At 49.0% G+C, this 24,211-nt stretch overlaps 1 protein-coding gene across 1 annotated transcript in view; it reads left to right on the forward strand.

Annotated features, from left to right (window-relative positions):
- Positions 1-566: 566 nt before the first annotated feature.
- Positions 567-24,211, forward strand: part of LOC119390348 (aromatic-L-amino-acid decarboxylase) — a 52,226-nt gene continuing 28,581 nt past the window's right edge. The window contains exons 1-3 of the mRNA XM_049414751.1: positions 567-720; positions 19,818-20,245; positions 21,792-21,905. Coding sequence (XP_049270708.1) covers positions 633-720; positions 19,818-20,245; positions 21,792-21,905 — 630 coding nt within the window. The 5' untranslated portion in view covers positions 567-632. The remainder of the gene's footprint in view (positions 721-19,817; positions 20,246-21,791; positions 21,906-24,211) is intronic.

The following is a 24,211-nucleotide window of genomic DNA, read 5'->3' on the forward strand; positions in this document are numbered from 1 at the left end:
TCCTGACTTCTCTGATCTTCGTTATCTTGCTGTGCTCTTTGCCTTTCCCTCATTGCATGTTAGCCAATCGCACTCAGCCCTGCTAACCTCCCTGCCTTCGACATTCGCCTTACATCCCTCTCTCTCTCTTTGACGTGGGCGGTGCAGCGTGTCTAGATACTTATCTTTGTTTTCGCTTTTCGCAAACAACGATGTGCAGCTAACCGTCGAAGCTCTCTAACCAGGTCTTACGCAACGCGAATAGCAGCGTAATCTATATCTGCTGATGGCGATTACGAAGACACCGACATGGATCGTACAAGTGAATGAGAGAGAGGGCCTTTCAAGCTGAGGGGTGATTATGTGTTTCGCCCCCTCATTACCTGTTTAAACTCGGATGTAGTTGATGGACGGGAGAGGGGTTCTCTGTATCCGACTCGCCGCCGGCCACTCTGGAGTCTCGATCCGCGGTGTCTTCTTCCTCGACGTGGTGAGGAGGAGGAGGGGAGGCTGCCTCGTCCACCTTCGCACGCGCCTGTATCGGCTCTCTGGCAAGGAGGAGCACCTGTGCTTATCTGCGGGGCAAAAACCTCGCGTCCGGCTGTGCACCGTCTCAGCTGCCTCCGGGCGACGCCAGCGCACGTGCTAGCGCCATGAAGCCCCTGGAGCTCCTCTTCAACCGGCTACACTGCCTCATCAAGATCGACGCTCGAAATGAGGAAGCACCGCCGGACGTTCTCGGTGAGCCGAAGCCCACGGAGACGGGCCGCTTGGGTTGGTGAGAGGACGGAACTGTCGTCTCTGCAGTAACCGGGACGGCTGTATCCGTGTCCCGCTGTCGCCATCCTTGCGGTAACCAGCTACCGGGATGGTTACATTCTAGTCCCGCTTGCGATCTTTGTAGTAACAGCTGCTGTCGGAAATGAGTAATCCCGCCGCGAGATGGCGACGACAGGCCCTTAGGTTGGTGAGGGGACGGAAATGTCGTCTCTTAGGCAACAGGGACGGATATATCCATGTCCCGCTGTCACCATCCTTGTGGTAACAAACAGTCGGGCCGGGTATATTCATGTCTCCCTGTCGCGACCGTTGCAGTAACGGCTGCTATCGAAACGGTGATCTGTCTGGCTTCGAGAAGCCAAACAAGATCCCGTCACACTGTAGTTTCTGGAAGGATTGATTGAGGGGTCGTTTTTTTGTTAGACACAACCTAGTGAAACCAACAGGTAATGAAGGTAAGTAAAGTATAGGGGACATCATTTGTAGGTTTTAACTGTTATGTCATAATTACGACATAAATGAAAATGAATCAAAGTGGATGAAAAACGGAACTTGCCGCAGGTAGGGACCGGGTCTACAATCTTCGGATAACTCGTCCGATGCTCTACCGATTGCGCTACAGCGGCGGTCGCTTTCCCATCCTCTTTATTGTGTATTTATATTTGTGCAATCGTGGGAGTATTAGTCAGTGCCGCCAGCAGCCATGACGGCGAGTGTAATTTTTTGCCAGAGTTTCGGGAGCAGCTTATGGTTATTCTATCAAATCAGGTTCGCTCTGTAGTCGCGAAAATACGCCTTAAAATAACGACACCGAACCAAATTGGCTGCTCCGAGTTAATGGCTGTATTAAGCCACTTGATGTCATGCGTTCGCTTGCGATACGCACCGTTAATTACCAAAAGTAAAGCGGAAGGTCTACATTCTCATGAACATGCACCGCACAGTAATGAAGAGCGCTTGCAAAGCTTCCCGCTACTTTCATGAAAAGCTCAACATTACCTTTCACCAACCTTCCCCTATGTTCAGCTTCCGCAAATCTCATTCGAATAATTAGCTTCAGCGCTCTGAGCGAGCGGTTGGTTGACTCGTGCGGTCATCCCGTGATCGGGTGACTCGAACCAGTAGGTGGTGTCGCAGCATTCATCTCCAAGACCACGGTGACCTGCTCTTAAATCGCGAATATTTCCTCGAGGAGCCAACTGTTGTTCTTGTGCGGTAGGTTCTGGTGGATGGGCATATTCTCTCATATCGCGGAGCTGCTTCTTGGCGTATTAACTCTCAATGCCGACACAGGTGGCGTAAGTGTACCCTCTCGTGCACCGTACAGAAAGAAGCCGTCCTGAGTTGCGTCGCGCGTGAATGTTGTCCCAATTATATCGGGCCATATTGCCGACTTCTTCAAAAATGTGGCATCCACTGCTTTTCTATGCTAAGTGTTCATGCCGACCGACTCGTCCAACTCGCACGTTTCGCCTTTAGCATGTTGCCCATATATTGTCAAAGATAGTGACTCGTAATGCTTCAGACGACGTTGTAATCGTTGGCCACTATAACCCCGGCAGTCTTCTCTTAGGAATCGTAACCACTGCCTGTCAAACTGTAATGAAAGTTCATTTCATCCCTCTAGAAACAAGGGCAGCAAGGCTCCGCGAATGGTAACACTTATTGAGGACAAATCCGATAAATAGGTTGTTTTCCTTATGTGCTCGTCTTTTTTTATCATTGTCATTAACTGTTTCATATCTTCCTGACGCATGTGTCAGTGTATTGTTGCATCGAGGTTAACATCTTGTGTCATGAGGCTGCTTGAAACAAAGGCAATTTGCGTACTCGGCTGCCGTACGTAGTAGAGGTCGTAGGCAAAGCTGGTGTTCGTTCATCTCCCGTTCAAACACGTGTTCTTTGAGCTCTTTATCGGAGCCGGTCAACAGCGATACCAGTCGTCCTTAGCCTAATGCAGAACACCGCCGTGAGAGGAGATACGTTGTTTTAGTTCACGTTCCCTTATCTATTGATTTACTGCGGCGTTGATCACGAGACCAAGAAATGATCGCGCTATCTTGAGGAACATTTGAGAGGAAAGACCAAGTAAAACGTTCTCAACAAGACCTCCGTAAAAACACTCTGTTCCGACATACGTTCTGAACAGTACACAAGAGACGCCGAGCGGAAACTGAATGCCTCTTTGGAGTAAGTTGATCTCCATTTTAATACGTAGGCATTCTTGTAGACTGCTGCCCCATCTTCATCTAAGGCAGCCGCAGTCAAACCGTACTATGTAACAGTTCGCAGTTCGATACCTTCTGGGTATGCGTGCTGAACGCTACTATGCGTGCGAGCATATTAAGTTGTCCTCTTTCATTCTTGCTTTCTCCATGCTTCATTTCACCTCCACACCCCTGTGCAGGGTAGCGAACCAGGTGCAACCTCGATCGTTAATCTCCATGCCTTTCCTTTACTCTTCGCTCTCTTTACTGCCCCAGCTAGTTCGTCTGTTCACAACGTAACGCCTTTCCCGCACATCTCTCCTGGAAAATTCTTGGGATGCATAGCGGTATACGTGTAGTAAACTGCTCCGACCCAGGAATCGAGCTCAAGCCCTCAACCCTATGAGTATGTAGTATATAAAACCCTCGATCCCCGAAGTGCCCATGGACTGAAACCACGAACGCTCAAAGTTTGTACGGTATGGAACCGACTGTGAGCAGTACTGGTCAGGGGACGGTCAGTAAAAGACGACGATGAACAAGTGGCACAATGCTTACGTATAGTACACCTAAGCGGACTTTGAGGTTTTCTGCACTTCTTCATATTATGAGGAACCGCTTTATTCGAGTCTAGCTCGAGCTGTTCTACAATGATGATGATATATACAGATGAGGAAGTTGCACAAATGATGATGATATGTCGAGATGACAAAGAAGAGTCACTGATTTGCTGCGCTCACACTAATTCCCCCTCGCGCTGGAAGCGGCCGCCTGGCCGCGTGACAGTATTACGTAAGGCGTCGGGTATACGGCTTTAAGCGAGAAACATGCACTATTTCTGTCCCCCGGCAACGGTGATCGGAAGGAGTTGTAAGAGGTGAGATACGGTAATTAACTGGGGAGGTTTGCTCAACGACCGTGTAAGGTCCAAGAAAGCGCCTCATGAATTTTTCGCATAAGCCTGGAACGCGCAGCGGAGTCCATAGAAGAACTTCGTCTCCAGGGGAAAAAGTCACAGCACGGTGAGTCGAGTCGTAGCGAGACTTGCGAGCTTCCTGGGAGATGCCGGTGTTAATTCGGGCCAGATGACGGCAGTGTGCGAGGCGAGACAAAAAGACTTCCGATAAAGGACCTGCGGAGGGTGCGGGAGCCGAAAGGAACGAGACGTCCAGAGCGAAATTCGGCGAGCGGCCGTGGACTAGAAAAAAGGGAGAAAAGCCGGTGGTGCGTTGCGTAGCCGTGTTATGAGCGAATGTGACGAACGGTAGGATTGCGTCCCAGTTCGAGTGGTCGGGGTCGATGTACATTGCAATCATATCAGAGAGGGTGCGATGAAAGCGTTCTGTCAAGCCGTTGGTCTGCGGATGGTAAGCAGAAGTTGTCTTGTGAATGGTGTTGGCGGCGCGCAGAACCTCGTCAAGAATAGACGAAAGGAAGACTTTGCCACGGTCACTGAGCAGAACGCGTGGAGCTCCGTGGCGTAAAAATATGCTGCGCAGAAAAAAATCGGCGACTTCAGTGGCAGCCCCAGATTGTAACGAGGCTGTTTCCGCGTAGCGGGTTAGATGGTCAACAGCAGTCACAATCCACCGGTTCCCATTCGATGTCACGGGTAGGGGGCCGTACAAGTCTATCCCGACGACTTCGAAAGGCAAGGCGGGACAAGGAAGAGGTTGCAGGAGACCAGAAGGAGCAGTCGTGGGTCGTTTGCGGCTTTGACAATGGACGCAGGAAGCAACATATTTGGCAACGGCTGAAGAGAGGCCAGGCCAGGTGCAGCGGCTTCGTATTTTGTCATAGGTTTTATGATAGCCTAGATGACCGGCTGTGGGATCATCGTGAAATGCTTGAAGAACCTCACGTTGTAGAGAACGTGGTATGATTGGTACCCATTTGTTGCCGTCGACGTGGTAAACATAGCGATGTAGAACACCACCGTGAAGCTTGAACTGGTTAAGCTGTCGACGAAGTCGGGCGTTCGGAGGAGCAGAAGAACCTTCGATGCGCTCCAAAATAGTGCGGCAGCATGGGTCGGTACGTTGGTGCGACACAAGTACGGATGGGCTGCTAGATCTTAGCCAACTGAGTGCTGCGATGGATAAAGCACTTTCAGTGGCAGGAGGCGATGGAGAGATATCATGGCTGGGCAGAGGGTAGCGAGATAGAGCATCAGCGTCTTGATGCTTCTTTCCGGATCTATAGGCGACGTCGAAATCGTACTCCTGCAAGCGAAGCACCCAGCGACCAAGGCGGCCCGATAAGTTTTTTAGCGACGAAAGCCAGCACAGTGCGTTGTGGTCAGTAACGACGGTAAAGTGGCGGCCATGGAGATATGGGCGGAATTTTTGTACTGCCCAAACAACAGCTAGGCACTCCTGCTCTGTTATGGTGTAATTCTTCTCTGCAGCGGTGAGAGCACGACTGGCATAAGCAATGACTCGTTCTCGCGAGGTGTTGTCACGTTGCAGGAGAATGGCACCGAGACCATGACTGCTAGCGTCGGTGTGAAGGATGGTGGGCGCGCCTGGATCGAAGTGGCACAGTACCGGGTCGGATGTAAGGGCGTGCTTCAACGCCAGGAACGCACTTTCACAGTCTTCGGACCAAACGAAGGGCGCGTTACTTGCGAGTAGCTGGTGGAGTGGAGACGCAAGCGCTGCGAAGTCACGTATGAAGCGCCGGAAGTAAGAAGCCAAGCCGAGAAAACTGCGGAGGTCTTTTTGACGCAGTGGACGGGGAAAGTCGAGAACGGCGGCAAGCTTCTCAGGGTCCGGTCGAATCCCTTCTTTGCTGACTAAGTGCCCTAGAACCTTGATCGTCTTGCTTGCGAAGGTGCATTTTTTTGTATTTAGCTGGAGGCCAGCTTTTGCAAGGCAAGCTAGGACTTCTTCAAGACGTTGCAGATGCTGCGAGAACGTGGACGAAAAAACGACTATGTCGTCGAGATAGCACAAACAGCTTTTCCATTTTAGACCACGCAGTACACTGTCAATCATGCGTTCGAAGGTAGCGGGCGCATTACATAGTCCGAAAGGCATGACATTAAATTCGTACAGCCCGTCTGGGGTGGAAAAAGCGGTCTTCTCTTTGTCAGATTCGGACATCGGTATTTGCCAGTAGCCGGATCGGAGATCAAGGCTAGAAAAATACTCGGCGCCATGTAACGAATCCAGTGCGTCGTCGATCCGTGGCAGGGGGTAAACATCTTTGCGCGTTATTTTGTTCAGCGCACGGTAATCGACGCAAAAGCGCACTGTTCCGTCTTTTTTCTGTACCAAAACAACTGGGGAGGACCAGGGGCTCGAGGAAGGACGTATGATGTTTCGTCGAAGCATGTCTGAGACGTTTTCCTCGATGATCTTGAGCTCTGCCAGAGACACGCGATATGGGCACCGGTGAATAATACGGGAGCCGTCAGTCTGGATGCGATGAGTAGCGGCGGTAGTCATGCTGAGGACTGGCGAATTCACGTCGAACAAAGAACGGTGTCGATTCAACAGGGCAAGCAAATCTTGAGTCTGGGCAGGTGTCAGGTCAGGGCTTATGGTTGCCGACAGAGGTGTGGAAGAGGCATGAAGTGGCGGCGAGCTTGACTCTGGTAGAACAGTCGGAAGGGCAACAATCGCAACCGGATGAGTGTCAACGGCGCAAGTGACTGTTGATCCACGGGGCAACATCTTGGGATCAGGTGTGTGATTTAACGCAGTAACGAAGGCAGACCCGTGGGCGAAGCGAATAAGGCCAGGAATAATCAGAATACCTCGACATAGGGTGTGGCCGTAAGGTAAAATGAGCACGTCGCCATCCACAATGTTGCTGGAATTGACACTGATAATTTCTTCCTTGGATGGCCAAAGAACGTAGTCTGAAGTGGTGACGAGGCGAATGCGCTCTTCGTGCTGAGAGAGAGAGTCATCTGTGGCGTTCAGATGTAGTAGGCGCTGACTACAAGATATGGAAGCGGACGCTGACGACAAAAAATCCCACCCCAAAATGAGTTCGTGGGTGCACTCACGAAATACCGCAAAGACAATGTGGTGACGAATACCATCTATAAAAACACGAACCGTACACTGTGCGAGTGGACGAATGACGGCGTTTGTCGCTGCACGGAGAGATGGGCCGCAGTAAGGCGTGGTCACTTTTCGGAGGCGAGAACAAAAGTCAGCGCGAATAATGGAAATTGCAGCGCCAGTGTCCACGAGAGCCTCGACGCGCACACCTTCAACTAACACGCTTAACAAGTTCGACGGGCGCTCTGGAGGAATTGGTGGCTGTCCGGTGGATGCAGTTTCCCCTCCTAAAACTGCATCGGGGAGTTTTCCGAGTGGGCGTTCGTGACATGCGAGGCGGGTCGCAGAGGCGACACTGAACGGCACCTCCACCACTTATGAGGAACCGCTTTATTCGAGTCTAGCTCGAGCTGTTCTACAATGATGATGATATATACAGATGAGGAAGTTGCACAAATGATGATGATATGTCGAGATGACAAAGAAGAGTCACTGATTTGCTGCGCTCACAATATTTTGAAACTTTAATTAGCGCTTGCACTGATACGAGGGAACTAATATGTCAACATACCTGCCTCGTGGGCACGCTGATGACAACACGTGTGTCCGCATGACATGTCTTCCTGTCGCTTGAAGCACATCATCGCCACGGCTTCGCTCGGGAGCCGATCGACACGACAGAATAAACCAATCGCGAAGTGAGCTCATCACGTGAACGCTGTCCTGTAGCGTCGTCACGTAACTGGGACAATGGCAACCAATGGCGTGTCACAGGCACGTAGGCAAGGGGTGGGGGGGTCACCCCCCCCCCCCGAAATTCGTCCAGCCTTCTATATTTCCGGGGAACTTTTTTTTCTTTTTGTCATGGAAAAACTTTCTTTCGAACAATTAGGCCTTGCCCCCCCCCGAAAAAAAATCCAGCGGTGTCATATTTACGAATGCTTAGTTCTCTCATTTAACTAACCTTCAGCGCCACAAGTATTCCTTACGTACCAGTGCCCATTCTTCGACGGTCAACAATGTGCTCTGCGATATTGTCTCAACTGTTTAGATAAGTCATAATGGCAGCCAAGAGTACAGCAGGTTTTCTCGTTAATTGAAGCATCTTTGGGACACGACTTCGGGTTCTTTCGTACTAGCAAACATTGGGCGAGTTCGTACCGATACCATGATGTAAAGTTAAACAGCGCCACTCCTAACGCAGGCAAATGAAAAGCGGACAATCGCATGTATTGACTCTGAAGTGTTTTTTTTTATTGAAAGAGGAGGAGGAGGAATAACTTCATTGATAAGGTTATGGGGGCAAGGGGTTACGAGCTCGATGGGTGGCGTCCATGTGACGCCCAATGCCTAGGACTCCACTGGCTGCTGCAGTCTGCCTGACGTGATCCATAAGCGCTAACTACACCTCCGGGTCAGAACTGGCGAGTTGTCTCGCATTGCTCTGATGTACGCAACATTCATAGGCATAAAAATTAAAGAAAAAATACGCCAACGTCAGCACATCTTTTTTTTTTTCCTTTGCACGTGGCGCACCATTCATTAGCACAATGAATGCGTTTGCCACTTGCAAGAAACTTTCTTTTTCCGTTAGTGCGTTTGACAGATGGCTAACGCATCTATACGGTTCTTCCTAGATGTGGCATGCTTCAAAGATCAAGCGGGTTACGTCATCGTTGCCTGGCGACGATTTTAACCGAGAAATTATTCGAGCACCGCTTGTCTATCTTTCTCCCTTTTGCGTTAGAAGTTGCGCTGTTGAATTTTCTCGGCCTCTTTAATGTAAATCGGCTGCACGTTGGAAGTCCAGGTGAAATACGAAATTATAATCCTCATTCATGCATGTAGTCTTCAACGCGTGACCTTTGTAGTGCGATCTCGAAGGATGGAGGAAGTAGTGTCTTACTCCTTTCAGTTTTCATTTTTTACTGTCTGCCTTTTGTCACTTTTTTTCTATTATCTTTTCTCTTCTTCTTCTTCTTCTTTACCGAACGCACTGTAGCCAGCCGATCTGAGCACTGGCTAACATCCGTCTATATCTCCTCCTCCTAGACGTTTCTTCACTGGCCCTCTCTCATTGCTCAAAGAAATGCAGCTTCTTGCTTGGAGATACGTATCGGTACAGTAGTCTCGACGCCATAAAGAGCCTTTTTTACAGAGCAAACACTGGGCGTTTGAGCCCTGTGATCCTTCAAAGAGGTCGATAATCGCTGAAAATTGGTTTTCTTAAAGCTCGAGACAGATTACTCCGCTTTTCCCGCCGGCATGTTGACAGACTCCGACGGAACAGCGTCCACTTGCGTCAGGGTGTAGTCACGTGAGTACAGGCCCTTGAAAAGGCCACGTACGGTCAAGTCGAGACGAAGAGACCGGGACAAACACACGCCGGATACCGAGACGGACGGCTCTCGCCCGAGGGGACTTCGCCAAACACGAGACCTATTGTCCGGGATTCTTCTCTTTTTGAATATCGCCCCTAAAAAAGCCTCCCTCTTATCGGACAAGAGTACTGCTGCGTGATTTCCCGATAAGCCCGGGGCTTCTCACTGATGTGGTTTCGAGCTCGTTCCGTTCGCGGACAGTCCAGGCCCGGAAGCGACTAGGAACAGTGCGTCCGGTGCGCAATCTTTTGTCTTCAGTGGGGCACTCGTTATCCTGTCTCGTTGCGTCGGGTCAAGCTTCAATTGCCTGCGAAGCGTTTCTCTTTAGCGTATCATTTGAATTTCCTTTGGCGTGTCAAGTGCTAGGCAGGTTTGCCGCTCTGTTTCTAGACGTCCTCAGCGAATCCAGACTAACAAGCGGATGAAGTTGGCGGCATGAAAAACTGCTTCCGTTCTTATAGAGCGTGTATATACTTCTCATAAAGCATCTTTGGTAAGATATTGAAGTCGGTTAAGGAATGCACTCGTGCAACCTTCGATCAAGACTTCTGATGACGTCCCGGTCCTTACATCACCGAAGAATATGGTAACAGGCGTGCTCAGAGTTCTCCGTAAGGGGGAACCGAGTTTCACCGTATCACGTCCCTCCCCACCCCTCACTGGATCAGTCCGAAAGGAAACAAGCTTCGCAATAGATGCGAAAATGAGGCAATGACCTGCTGCTTACAAAGGCATGCCTTTGGTACCCGGCTTACCATGGGTAAAAATGGAAAGTAAGGAGATCTTGGAATGCAACATCAGGGGTCTTCCGCGGCCATCACTCTCGAAAACCCACGAGGCCATACTAATGACTGAACAGGTCCGATAAGATACGAGGCTCTCTTGACCCCCCCCCCCCCCCCCCCCCTAGCCCTAGATAAGACGAGGGAGGAGGCGACCACACCTTTTGTACGCACGCCTAGAATTGTGGTCTCTGCATTTCTTGTGCAGAGTCATCACGGACAGTGCAGTAGAGGTACTAATGCGAAACATTGTAAATAAAACGAAACTTAAATTAATCTTGGTAGGCCTGGTTCGCAAGCGCGGCAGCCAGTCGAAAACCTCAAGTTTTCGAATGGTAATCTTCATGGGACAACTCTACGATTTTAATAATCTCTGTACATTCGAAGGTTAGGCATAGATTTGACTTCGAAATTCTTGCCGGCCTTGCATGGACGAATCTCTTCTCGGCAGTTCGGCTGGAATAGCTGGTGCTTTCTTACCCATTGCAGCGCATGGGCGTAACCACGAGTACACGCAACTGACGCTACCAACAACATCAGAATAAAAGCATCGTCAAGGTATCAGTAGCACCTGTGATGCGCATCCTGTGGTTGTTCCCGCATCTTCTGTCCTCAGAAGACTTCATTCTTCTTGAGACGTACACCTCGTGATGTTTCTATTAGACCTGCTAATTTTTTTTTTGTTATATTGTGCGTAGAAGTTGCTTAGCCTTCTAAAATTTACCAGTGAGGGTAAAAACGAGGTGCATATATTCAAGATTACATGTTCTTGTTGGCGCAGCCGCGTATACTGTCGGCGATAATCTAGATCGAACTCCGAGTAAAAAAAAAAGCTATTACACGAAGAGATGCCGTTCGCCGAGGTACGGAATTTGTGGTATACCTGGAGAAAGTCAGTAGCAGCGTGCAATGAGCATTGCACGGTAGGCAAACGCTGTGCAAGTGTGCCTCTCCTATCAGCGCTACAGGAAGTTCTTGAAAGGCGAATGATATGGACTAAGAGGCGAAACAACAAAAAAAAAGTAAGGCGTTATCTTTCTTCCGACAAGTCGCGTATTCGTTGGTGATATCCAATCAACTACTCAACCTGTGAAGAGGACGCTGCATGTGCTTTGTCGCGGTGCAGTTTCTTGGCAGACTACGGGCACTCTTTTTTTTTTTTTTTACCTCAAACGCTCGCAATAAGACCCTTGTTGAATAGCCCGTTGAATATTGCTGCGAGTTGGAAGGTATCGCTTTAAATTCTGCACGAATGTCTTATTTCAGTGCACTCCATGTTTCAATGAACTGCTTTTTTTTAATGAAACCATTGGTGTTTCACGACATTCTTGACTGAGTCGCTTAAAGTTATTCTTAAAACCCGCCACGGTGGTCTAGTGGTTATGGTGCTCGACTTCCAACCCGCAGATCACGGGATCGAATCCCGGCCGCGGCGGCCGGATTTTCGATGGAGGCGCAAATGCTTGAGGCCCGTGTACGTAGATTTAAGTGCCCGTTAAAGAACCGTAGGTGGTCAAAAATCTCCGGAGCCCTCCACTACGGCGTCTCTCATAATCATATCGCTGTTTTGGGACGTTAAACCCCAACAATTGAGTTATGCTTAATTGCTTGGAAAGAAGCCAAGTAAAGCTTAGCTTCTTTCCAGCGAGCCTAAATTGCAAGTAAAACGACGCAAGTAGTGTTCAGTTTGATTAGTCGAGATCGTAGATGGTACATAACTGAAGCCTTTTGGGAGAGCATTCCATCTCGCAGGACACTTCAATATGCTCATATTTTTATGCTTGCTTTATAGCCCAAGTGCCGTCAGTGTCTTTAGCATAAAGATACCGCAGTTTGTCTTTATGTTCGAGTTGCAGGCGCAATATATTTCCAAACTTGCTGTTGGAGCTAGATCGTAATTCTTCATGGTATCTTAATTAGATCGCTATACGACAGTCCCGTATACGCATGCGCCCGCAATCATTCAAGAGACTCGCAGCTGACTGACATTGATCGTGTGTGTCTTTTGATTGATTGCATGCATGCAAGCGATATGCACAAGAACCCGCACCTAAACGCTCTCGTAGTGATTTGGAACAGTTCGCTGTACAAGCAGGCAATCAAACTTGGGAAACTAGTTAGGAAGAAAAACTGCTGACGGTATAACGAAAGCTCCTAGTATTTTTTTTTTCTGGAAAGATGTCATGGTGGAGCCTTATCACATACCAGTGCACACTGCATGCGGCAGAAAGTCTCACCGCTAATTAAGGATAGATTCGTAAATCGGTCGTTCGAGGCGCGACTCTCCTAACTGGACTTCGGAAGCCGACTGGTGAACCTAGACCAGCCCCGGCGAGCCGCAGTTGCTAGCGGGACCCTCGACGAAGGGCTTCCCCCACATTAAGCAGCGAGCCTTGTGTTTTATTAAAGTTGTTTCTCTCGCTTTCTCATGAACAATGGGAAGGGGATCCGTCTTCGACAACGTGTGCAAGCTTGCGCCCAGGCTGTTCACCGCTTTGTATACAGAGATCACGCTGCAAGGAGTGTTTAAAACCTGTTTTCAGGCGGCAAGATCTAATGTTTCTCGCGCCACTTATTATCTGCCGTTAAGCGCAGTGTTATGGTGACGGTCGGAAGTTATCGATCCTCTTGTCCACTCCACGCCAGTCTGGAGAGGCACTCGAGAATTTTTTGCGCACAACGCCGCGTTCTCGAAAACATTTCGCCTCTTTTTCCACGCGTCTGGCCCTGTCGAAAGGATGCGCCGCGATACCGCTTGAGGACAGTGATCCCGGAAACCTTGCTCCAGATTCCAGATTCATGCTTCTACAAGTGTCTTGTCACCACGTGCTTCAACAATATCCTTTAAATTCTGACCCCAGCGTAGGGTAGCGAACCAGGTGCACGACTGGTTGACTTCTGTCCTTCCTTTCTTTCCTCTTAGTCAAACGCCTGCTAATACTACCGTCCGAATTGGAGTACAGATCGCTAGTCCGATGCCTGTGTGCAAAGGCCATGAGCACTTCCCATGTGCAGTGTGTCATCATCGCGAGACTTGCCGCTTTGATCACGTGTTATGACGTCGCATAGTAAGGCCGAGAGCTCGCACGTGCAGAAGGCAACGCCGACATGGAATTGTCCGTGTGGTACCACTTGCATGGTCTCGGTGAAGTCTCATGAAACGGCACGTGTGACCGTGAAGGGCAGGTCACCTGGAAGGTGTCTTACGATAGCCCGACTGTTGGTTGTGCTGGAGAAACCATGTACAGCTGCAGCTAAGACATCGTCAAAAGGATATACCCCGCTAGACCATGGGTGTGGCTGCACTTGGTGCCTAGATATGTAAGATATAATACAAGGTGCTTCATTATGGATGGCGAAGCCGCATGCACGAACAGTCTTTCTGATTTTTCTTTCTTGCAATGGGTTTAGGATTGAAATGCGGCTGGGTGCATCCTATGCACTATCTATAATCAGCTGAGAATTGTCGATAAAGCAGCTGAGTGGTTACAAAATGCTGTGGCGCTGATATTTATCTCGTTAGTCGTGTAGCGATGAGTCACCGGAATGCACTACGATTGTTTTGTTTCCCGAACTACTGTGCCGTTTCATCCGCAGTCGCGTGGCACACTATTTACGAAGTATATGTAAACGGTGCAACTGTCCGTGCTAAGTTTATATATATATATATATATATATATATATATATATGATTGTACCGGTGCGCATCGGCGCCCGCTCTGTGCCAGCGAGAGTGAAGACGGCACCCAGCACCTCCACCAAATGCAACAGGCGGGTTCTTCTAAAGAGGTTCGGCACGGCGCCTTGCACAAGGGTCACAAATGCGAGACAGCGTCAGCACAGAAAACAGACCGAGCGCGCAACACACGAACGTCATCGTCTTCACTCTCGCTGGCACAGAGCGGGCGCCGATGCGCACCGGTACTATATACATATATATATATATATATGAAACATACGGATCCCCAATATATGGTTGTCTAGGCGCTCCTGAATAAAGTGTGTAGGGCACATTAACGGATGCACAACCTTCCTAGAAAAATCTCTCAAGTCAGTGAAAGGGCTCTTCCGGTACCTGCCGCAGGAAAAGGTACACATGCGAAAGTGTTCTCACACGTCAGGCACTTCCATGAATATGTGAGAACAGAAATATCTCATTCTTCCTTATCTGGGTAGACGCGGTACTCGAGGCTTATCGTGCCTCTCATGCAGTCACGCCCGAGCGAAGGTTGGCTGCGGTATTGTACAACACGCAAGGTTGTGTCAGACGCTGTCGTCTTGGGGAACGTTCGTATCTACGCAAGTTTGTCCCTCCCCCTCTTTCCACCTGCATTGCAACTGGCGACACGGTCCCATTGCCTTAAGAGGGCAGGCAGCCTGAAGAGTTCATAGGTTGTGCCTATCTCTCGGTGTCTGTATCAGCTTGAATTTGAGTTGCACTGTTGACGAAATCCGCAAAAAAAAAGGCTATCTGAACCCAATGACTAGCAGTACAGAGATGAGACGGTAGTCTATTCATGACTGACTGCGCAACACATCCACAAGGACAAACCAAGAATTGGCCATCACGGGCCCAACTGCGCCCGTGGTTTCCAATTTTTAGGGGCGAAGCTCCTTAAGGCGGCACCCGTTCGTCCCTCGTAGTCGTAGTAGTAGTAGTGCGTAACCAGTCGTAACGCTAGTACCAGATCTTGACCTCCAAGGTGGTGCCGGTGGGAGATTTTAGGGGCGAAGCTCCTTAAGGCGGCACCCGTTCGTCCCTCGTAGTTGTCGTAGTCGTAGTGCGTAACCAGTCGTAACGCTAGTACCAGATCTTGACCTCCAAGGTGGTGCCGGTGGAAGATTTTTCCTGTGCGTTGTTGAACAATAAAAATTCGCAGCGTGCGCGTTAACTAAAAGCCGAATTCTTCTCTCTCATTCCCCATCAGCAGCCATTGGCATGTTCCAGTAGGAAACGTTAGTAGAAGTAGAAGTGTAAGTGTTAGCTAAAAGCCGACGTCTTCTGTCTCTCATTCCCATTAGCAGCCATTGTTTACCTCCAAGGTAGTGCCTGGTGAGATTTCTCCTGTGCGTGATTAAACAATAAAAATTTTGTTCAAAACGCCGTTGATTGATGAAATAAACCAACGAAAGACGCCTGATGTTTTCTAAAAGCAAAACGAAAGAACGCCAGATGTTTCTAAAGCAAAACGAAAAGACGCCAGCTGCTTAACGAAAGACGCCAGATGTTTTCTAAAGCAATGGTTTTCTAAACAATGAACATTCACAGCGTACATGTAAAATAAAGTGAGCTGCAAGTCGTCATAACTAATCGAACCTTTAGTATAAACGCGCCCGATCTCACGTCGGTGATGATGTACTGGGCAGAATTCACGGAAGATTCACGGTTTACCGATGAACCTCCGCAGCTTCGCCCACTCATCATCATTCACTCCGTGGATATGCTGTGATTTTTTTCTTTGCCCGTGTCTGTTGTGCAGGCAGTCTTGAATCAGTGCCAACGCGCTCACTTGTCAGAGCTGTTACTATAGCCCATCTGACAAGCTGGTTGTAGCACGACGGAAGCTACGAGGTGTAAGCATTCTATAGTTCTGTGCAACACGCGATTGGGATGTTCCGACATCCTTTGATGACTCCATCGTCGCAGCTATCCCTTGTACCTAGATTTAGGTGCACGTTAAAAAACACCAGGTGGTCGAAATTTCCGAAGCACTCCACTACGGCGTCCCTCATCATCGTATTGACGGTTTGGCACCTAAAACACTAATTATTCGTCGCAGAAAGGGCACACACATGCACGCACAGACCAATAACATACATTTTATATAATTTACCATCGATGTTACCAACTGAGCTAAAAAAAAGTGAAAATGAAGGAACAGATCGCGCACAACCAGTTTCTTAAGCCTTCCTTGAACAAGTCAATCATTCACCTGCGATACAACGTTACACTGCACTGCACTACACTTCGATTTCCCGTGATACCACAGTCTTTCAATGCGCCTGCGCAGTCGTGTTATGCAGCACATGCCATCTATGAATATACTCTTGATGCGAGCGTTCATGCAACTGATGCTGGCTTGAGGTCTTAAGAGATCCTTGTGATGACGTTTAATTGAATGCCGCAGTTTGAAATCTTTCATCGCTCTTGCAAGGTGTCGGGCTTATTTTTCTGTTTCATCTTAACAGCAAAGAAACTCGCCAACATTTGAACAAGAAAGGGTTATGTTTCGGCGCTCGTACAGGTCTCTTGTCCACATCATGTTTGCTGTCAAGAAGAAACCCCCGACCATTGCTCCATTGTATGTTGCCTTCTTTGCTTTGAGAGATTGCAGTCCAAGTAGCAGACCACGTGCAGAGCCGTATAGTGGCCCGATGTTGGGTCAATATTGGCCGCACTTTCTGTACTGCCAACAGTCCGTATTTTTCTCCGGAATTTGCTGCACAAGTATACTGTGTCGTGAGCCGCACGGCGAAGAAAAGTCGAAAGACATGCTCTTATCACCGCCAGCGTCCTCGGTCAATAACCCTTCGAGCACCGATACTACAGGCGAATGTCTGTAAATCTAGCGTTTCACTGAGTCCTCAATCGTTAAAGATTTCAACGACTGTCAATGAAACTCTCTTTCGTTTTGCTTTCTCGACATTTAGTTCATGCATAGCTGTGCACATTGTCAGAAAAATTTGCCGTAAACCTTTTCTTCACTCCGTTCGGTGCGACGCGTGCGAATGAACTTTGCAAATAACATCCTGTCGCAAGCGTGTTCAGGAGACTCTCTCCTCAAGTACGCTCGCGATACGCCCCCGTTCCGACTGCCATATGCATCCGGCATTTCTGCCTGGCTCGTCGAGAGCAGATTCCATTACCTATTGACACTGTCGAGCTGTCACCTCTTCTCCGGTCACTATTTGTTTGTGAGTGGAAAACATTATCTCCGGGTCTTGGGCGAAGACGATACCGGCCGGGTGACTTTGAAGGATCAGGCTTAGTTTCGTGCATCATCTTTTTTAAAGACGATAGTCTTTCTTGGAATACTTGAACGCAGAAATTTTGGTCTTCCTGTCTGTCACACGATTCAGCCACCCGGCCAAAGTTTAAGCCCTTGCTGAACGCCATCTTGAACTGGTAGCTGCGTTCATAGTTGTGAACATTGTCGATCAAAAAGCAAATATTACGCACATCTGAGGCGCAACATCAATACGTAAATACTAGAATATACATAGATACGTAATTCTAAAGACCCTGCTGACTCTTAGGCTGCGCTGAAAATGCGACGCTATGCACGAAAAAGCCCTCTGCCGACGATATGGCGCGACCATCTGGCAGTGGCCCTGGGTTCTGCACAAGCTCATGTTTCCCGACGCCACTGCCAGATGGCGTCCATGTCTCACCCAGCGCCTCCTCTATTTTATCAAAGCCAGCCAGATGAGGCCGATTCAACATAGAGGAGGCGCTGTCTGGGGCAAGGCCGACAAAACATAAATGGCAGAAGACTGTCGTCTTTCGACGACATTTGCAGCGAAGCACGCAAATAAGCGGCGAATTTTTTTTACATTTATTGATGGGATCCTTCCGTGCACTCCTTTTAAAGGGGTTGCATGTCCACAGTAGACACTTTCCGAGCAAATGCTTCACTTGCGTGTAGGCCTTCCTTGCCTAGAGATACAGTTGCGAAGGAAGGAAGAAACAGGCGGATAGACAGGGCGGTAAGCCAGTCCTTAGATTGGCTGGCCACCCTGTTCTGGGGAAAAGAGGGAATGAAAGATAATAGATGTCATGCTACTAAAGAAGAAAAGAAAACCAAGGACACTGCGAGGTTGTTTAGTCTCTGACGTCCGGTTGTCTTTAAAAAGCGCAACAACTCTTTCAACGCCTTCGAAGATGGCAATGCCCTTAAGGCATGGTCAAAAGACTAAAAACACGCACGGAGCGTGTATTTGTCTTTTAAGCATATTTACATCATGCGAGACCAACTCGCCCAAGTGGGCGTATTGACCAACTTTATAGCTACAGTACTCACTCGCGTACTGTGCAGCACGAGCACTGCACTAGCGTTCACTAATTCTGGGCATCTGCGATTAACTTTTCCCCTCTTTTACTCTATCGGTGAGTCACGTCCCGGTTTCACTATTATCCTAATTTCAAACCATATAAAACTAAACGTTCGTAGCCTAGGCTCTATTAAGCAGCAATCTGCGTGTGAACTGTCCGAATGAGATTAACGACATGATGCCGGTGAAAATTATTTCGTTATAGTGCGCTCAGACATCATTTCGATTATAAAATTCGTTTGAGCAGTCGCTAGGACGGCATGACGAAATGTGCGCATGGCTTCTGAGCTGCTTTTAATGATCTTGCTGCTAAAGGACCCCTTTATGCAATAACAAAAATATTGCACATCGTCATCGCTCAAAACACGACCTCAACAACAACAAAAAAGGAAAAAAAGAAAATACCTGGCTGATTGCTTTTGCAAGACAGGTGAAACGCAGCGGAATTTTGACGGCGGAAAGACTGTTTGTGCGTGGTTTCCGTTTCTTCTTTGTCAAAATTGCGCCGTCTTTCATCTGACACTCTCCCCTGCTGTCGTGGAACGGAACTGGTATGTCATAGTCAACAACGTTTCGAAATTCGCTGCATGCCGTCTCATTGCTCACTCGCGATACTTTTGACAACGGTTTCACAGACGCGGTTCTTTCGAGGACGAAAGAAGACTCACCGGCGCGAAAGGTAAACCGGCCATAGTAAATTACTCGTAAAGGTTCTGTGCGTAGAAAGGTGGCGTTTGGCCTCTTCTAATCTTGTCCCTCAGGACTCCAATAAAGTTGTGTTTGTATGTCAGTCTCAAGGCCCTATGCAATTGTACCTAGTGAGCAAGAAAGCGTGAGATGGGACAGAGCCGTGTCTATCAACTTTTCCTAAGAGTTTTCGATTCGGTATGTGGGCATTCGTCCTTATTCAGTCGGTCTCAAGGCATAAAAAAATCTTCCTATTTCTCGCTTGCATACTCTTTTTTCTATTTTTATTTGTATACGTAGTTTTGCCTGCGTTACGCCAAGCGACGACAGACCGGGTCCCTAAAGCGCTCTGCCCTTAAGAAACGTGATGGCCTCAAGGAGCTCTCGACGAAATCGTAAAGCAGTACCACGGCAGCTTTATATCCAGCAGCCGTGGCAGTACATTAAATAACCATGATAAAGATTGGACTGGTTGTGTGGACATTAGAAATGATTAAAGAAAGACACCGGACACGTACGGCGCCCGTGCCTGTCTTTTTCGCTCATGCCTACCGCGCTGCTGTAGCATTATGAACACGTTGGTGGTCTGTACCCGCCATGTTGGCTCGGAGGCTAAGGTATTTGGCTGCTAGTCACGAGGTCGCGGGTTCGATTCACAGGCTTGGCTGTCACGTTTCAATGGGGCGGCGAAATACGAAAATACTCGTGCATTTATTCAGGTGGAAGTTAAAGAACCCCAGGTGGTCAACATTATCCTACACTATGGCGTATCTCATTATAACATCGTAGTTTTTGCGCGTAGAACCCAGGACTTTCATTTTTAAGGGCCTTCTGCTACCGAATCTGCGCTGCGTGTTTTCCGGCGTAGCTTGCGACCCATGTCCAAACTATATACGCCAACAGTAGATGACGTTTCGGTATCATTCTCTTTCGCAGCGGCGCGCAGCCGAGCGACTGCGGAGGCGGCAGCGAGTGCCAACCCGGAGCACCCGGCGCCTCAGCGTGAGGTCAAGGAGTTGCTCGAGGCCGAGCTGGGCGAGGACGACTTGGGTGGCCGCGGCGGATACGAGCCGCTGGTAGCGCAGATGCAGGACGACGAGCTCCCGCCGCCGCCTCCCCCGTCTTCGGGCGAGCAGCGGCGACACGGACCTTCGTCTCGCGGGATGGACTCGGTCGAGTTCCGACGGCGCGGCCAGGAAATGGTCGAGTACATCGCGCGCTACATGGAGACCATCGGCGACCGGCGCGTGACCCCGCAGTGCGAGCCGGGCTACCTCAAGGAGCTGCTGCCGGAGAGGGCGCCCGAACAGCCAGAGGACTGGGACAAGATCATGGCCGACGTGGAGCGCTTCATCATGCCCGGAGTAAGCGCACGATCACCCATTGCTCGCTCAGTACGCTAATGGGCTTGCGCAGTACACTAAAAAAAGTACTTTTACTAGTTTTGGACAGTTCTGACTTGCCACGTATATCTCTTTAAAGCTACACGTTAACTGTTTAGGGCATTATACTTTCTTTGGGTAGTCGTGGGAGGCGCGACTCTCCAAAAGAGAGTAAACCTGAATCTTCAGAGTTGTATATGTGGCAAGCCGGAACTCTCCAAAAAAGAGAAGCGTCTCTCTCTCTCTTTTTTAGTGTACTGAGGGCAAGACGTGCTCGATGGGTGTCGGATCACGTCAGAAAAACAGGATTAGCAACACGAACGCTGAAAAACAGTCAGGACAGTTGAAGACGGAGCTTTGCTCAAGATTCTTGCTAAGCAAAAAGTAACAAAACGAAAGCGTTGTTGAATACGGTATGCTGGCCTGTGCTGCTTCTTTATTCTTCCTGCGTCCGCCCTGTTTACTGTTTTTTGATAAGGCGTATACCGACCAGCCCGAACTAACACACCGTTTACGTTGCCCGTCTGTAGAAAATCGAAAGCTAAGGCTTGACGGAACCTTCAGGCGAGTTAATTTAGACACACGTCGGTACTGCACGGTCCATGACGTGTTGTCGCATATAAAGTTCAGCAAGTGTAGAGCGCCCCGTTAAATGTACCGATTGTCATGGTGAAAATAGAACACGCCACTCGCCTCAGCTTGAAAATGAATAATCGTGTAGTCCACGTTTCGGGACCACAACAATCTATCGAACAATGAACAAATGATGCGTGTATGTTATCTGTACGTAACGTTACTCCGCGCTCTGTTTCTTCTGTATGTTGTGTACTGATTACATGCTAACTCAAACAGCATGCCATTAAGATAGACGTCCCTTTGTTTTGTGGGACACAGCCTGAAATATGCCAAGGACTAGGTGCGCGTGTGTGGCGGGGCGAGTGCTGTAACCTATCCAGGGGTGCACGCAGCTGCCGTGAACTCAGAACTGCGGGCTTGCACTGCGGAGACGCGGTGATTTGTCGGTTATAAGAGTACGAGAATAAACCAGTGTTATACAGTTAGTGGTCGCCATTTTCCGCTAACATCTTCGAGCACGCGTTGTCGTGTAATTCTGATGCTGATGATCTTCCTCTTAAAAAGTTCCCAGCCAACCATGACCTGCTGCACTTTTTTTGCCGTCCTCTGAATACCTTGAGATCTCCAAAAGTTCTTTCACCCGCACGAGCTATTATTTCAATGCTTTCGTTGATATGGGAGGCAAACCGACTGTTTTTTGCGAAGCAAGGATCCGTCGTCTATAGTTATCCTTGCATGAATCTGAAAGAGCCGTCGGTGGAGGCACATAAACTATTCTCCGACTTTTGATTAAAATCTATAAGTACGCGGGCAGTGCGGGTCTTGTAGAACGCTAGCAGTGAACAAAAATAGACGTTTCTTTGGTTGTCGATGTCCCTAAGCTGGCGACACAGTATAGTGTCTTCTTCGCTGCAGCTATAGCATGAGACCTGACAGGTGATGCTTCTCGCAGGTGACCCACTGGCAGCATCCCCATTTCCATGCCTACTTCCCCGCTGGGAATTCCTACCCTTCTATCCTGGCGGACATGCTCTCTGATGGCATCGGCTGCGTCGGGTTCTCCTGGGTCAGTACAGCGCCTGCAGACTTGTTTACTGCTAGTCTTTAGCAACTTTCTTTCTTGACTGCCCTGTGCTTGTTTTTGCTCAAAAGCTCTCGATCGCCGCCTCTCTTGAATACCTAGATAGTCTGTGTGCCGATTACCCTCCCGCACTGTGTAGGTTCGCCAAAAAGCAAACCGATGATAACGTTTAGACGTAACACTTAGTTGAGACCGCGATACCTCTTGCAGACAGCGCAGACGCGTAGTTCTCACTTTCTCAGTAATATTGTGCCAGCGATACTTGTCGAGTGCGGGTTCGCATGCGAGACAAGACCTTGATCAGATGAAAATGACGTGCCACAGTTTGTCTATCGCGGAACTCGCGGGCAACGCGTTACTACTTTAGGTTGGAGTGAGAAAGAGGTGTTCTCCAAGTGCCGAGGGGCTAGCCGCTTCTCTGCTTGACGCAGGCCGCTAGTCGTAGCCGGCGTGGCTTCTTGCAAGAGGCAGGGCCACTGCACGCGCGGAGCCGGGAACGTGGTGCAGCCGGTGCTCCCGGCAAGGTATACACACCGAGCACTGCGCACGTTTAGTTCTTTTTCATCTGGCTTGGCTGGAGGGGCTCGCCGGGCCCCTGTTACTGGCTGGCGCTGCTGGCTACACTGCTCGGCTTCCGCCTGGCTGTTTTCTTTATTTGTTCCCGCTGCGGCTGCCTGAAAAAGCAAGGGCGTCTGGCTTCGCCTCTCAGTCGAGTCAGGTGAAAAACGAGATAGGTGCACTCCATAGACGGGCGAGTTTAGTCTAAGCGCATGGCTGTCTCATTATTTCGTAAACTGTGCGCTAGTAGTCCAATTACCTCCTTTATTGCCGGACGCTTCCTCTAAGGAGGAGGTTTGACAAGGTTACTGCGGCAACTGTCATTGTATCTAACTCTGCCTCTTTCACTAAAGTTTGATATTCACGTGACACGTTACTCATTTGTGTCGCGCAGAAAGCTGAGCACCTGTTAAACTTTTTCCGCATAAGCATAAAAGGGACGAAGTACTCTACGCGTAATTATTGTTTGGAAAAGAGTAGCGGCTCGGTATTCTGCAGCCATAAGGGAGTACGGCCTACCGCCACAGGAAAGGGAGCAGGGGAATAATACTAATAGGAACAAGTATTTTAACTTCCGTGCGGAGCGGGCGTCCGCAGGTTTCCGAGCTCCATAATCCACGACGAAGCCTTTCAGCGCCGATACGCGTCATGTACGGGGCGCTTACTGTAGGTAGACTCCTCCCTTTTCCTACGCTGCGCCGTGTAGTGACGCCATAGGTCGGCAGACAAACTCACTCATGAGTCGACTCACTCAAATCGAGCTGTGAGTCTGAGTGAGTCCGGGTGATTAATATTGTGATGAGTTTGAGTCCGAGTGATACCGGTTGAAGAAAACATTGAGTCTGTCCGAGTGAGCCCTACGCGCAAAATATATCTCTTGAGTGAGTCTGAGTGAGCTCCACGCCTTTTTGCCGACCTATCGTTCTATCTACACCACTTCAGCATTACTATCGGCCTTATGTCGGCTCACGTTTATACTCCCGTCGACTCGCATATACTTCAAAGCCCTAGAGTTCATATGCCAGCTCAATATGTATTGATCAGAGTCATGAGTTACAGAAGGAGGGGGAGGTGCCATGACCTGCCCCCGCAAACTCTTTCACAGGAAGTTCTTGATAAAAATATCTCGTGTGAGTCGTCTCTTTGAATAAAAATGTCCTTACTGGATTGCAACCACTGAAAACTCATATTTGAAGGTACGAGATCAAAATGCGCCAAGTAGAGCACCAATTATGCGAGATATTGGTGTGAAAGAGCATTGACACCATGATCGAAAAAGCAAATTATAAGATAACGGACTCATGAATCGACTCACTCAGACTCTGATAGAGCCGTGGGTCTGAGTCTGAGTGAGTCCAAGTGAGTAATAATTTGTCGAGTTTGAGTCCGAGTGAGTCCGGTTGAGGAAAACTTTCGTGAGTCTGAGTCCGAGTGAGCTCCACACTTTTTGCCGACCTATGAGTGACGCTGCCGGAAAATACCGCTATGGTCTCTGAGCGGCATGACGCGTCCACGCTGAGGAATGTACATACCAAATAGCACCCGGCCACCGATGTTAGCTTAAAAAGGGTTCAAAAACGGCACACCCTCAATTCATTCATGAGGGTGCTGCTCGCTAAGGCGCACGTTTGTATGGTTTTCGTTTTCATGTGGTATGTGTGCCTCATAATGCCTACTATTGCCTCAGTGTACCTACCACAGTCGGTTGAAAAAAACCTCTATCAAAATGCGTA

This window comes from Rhipicephalus sanguineus, chromosome 4 (genome assembly GCF_013339695.2).
Source record: "Rhipicephalus sanguineus isolate Rsan-2018 chromosome 4, BIME_Rsan_1.4, whole genome shotgun sequence".
Lineage (NCBI taxonomy): Eukaryota > Metazoa > Arthropoda > Arachnida > Ixodida > Ixodidae > Rhipicephalus > Rhipicephalus sanguineus.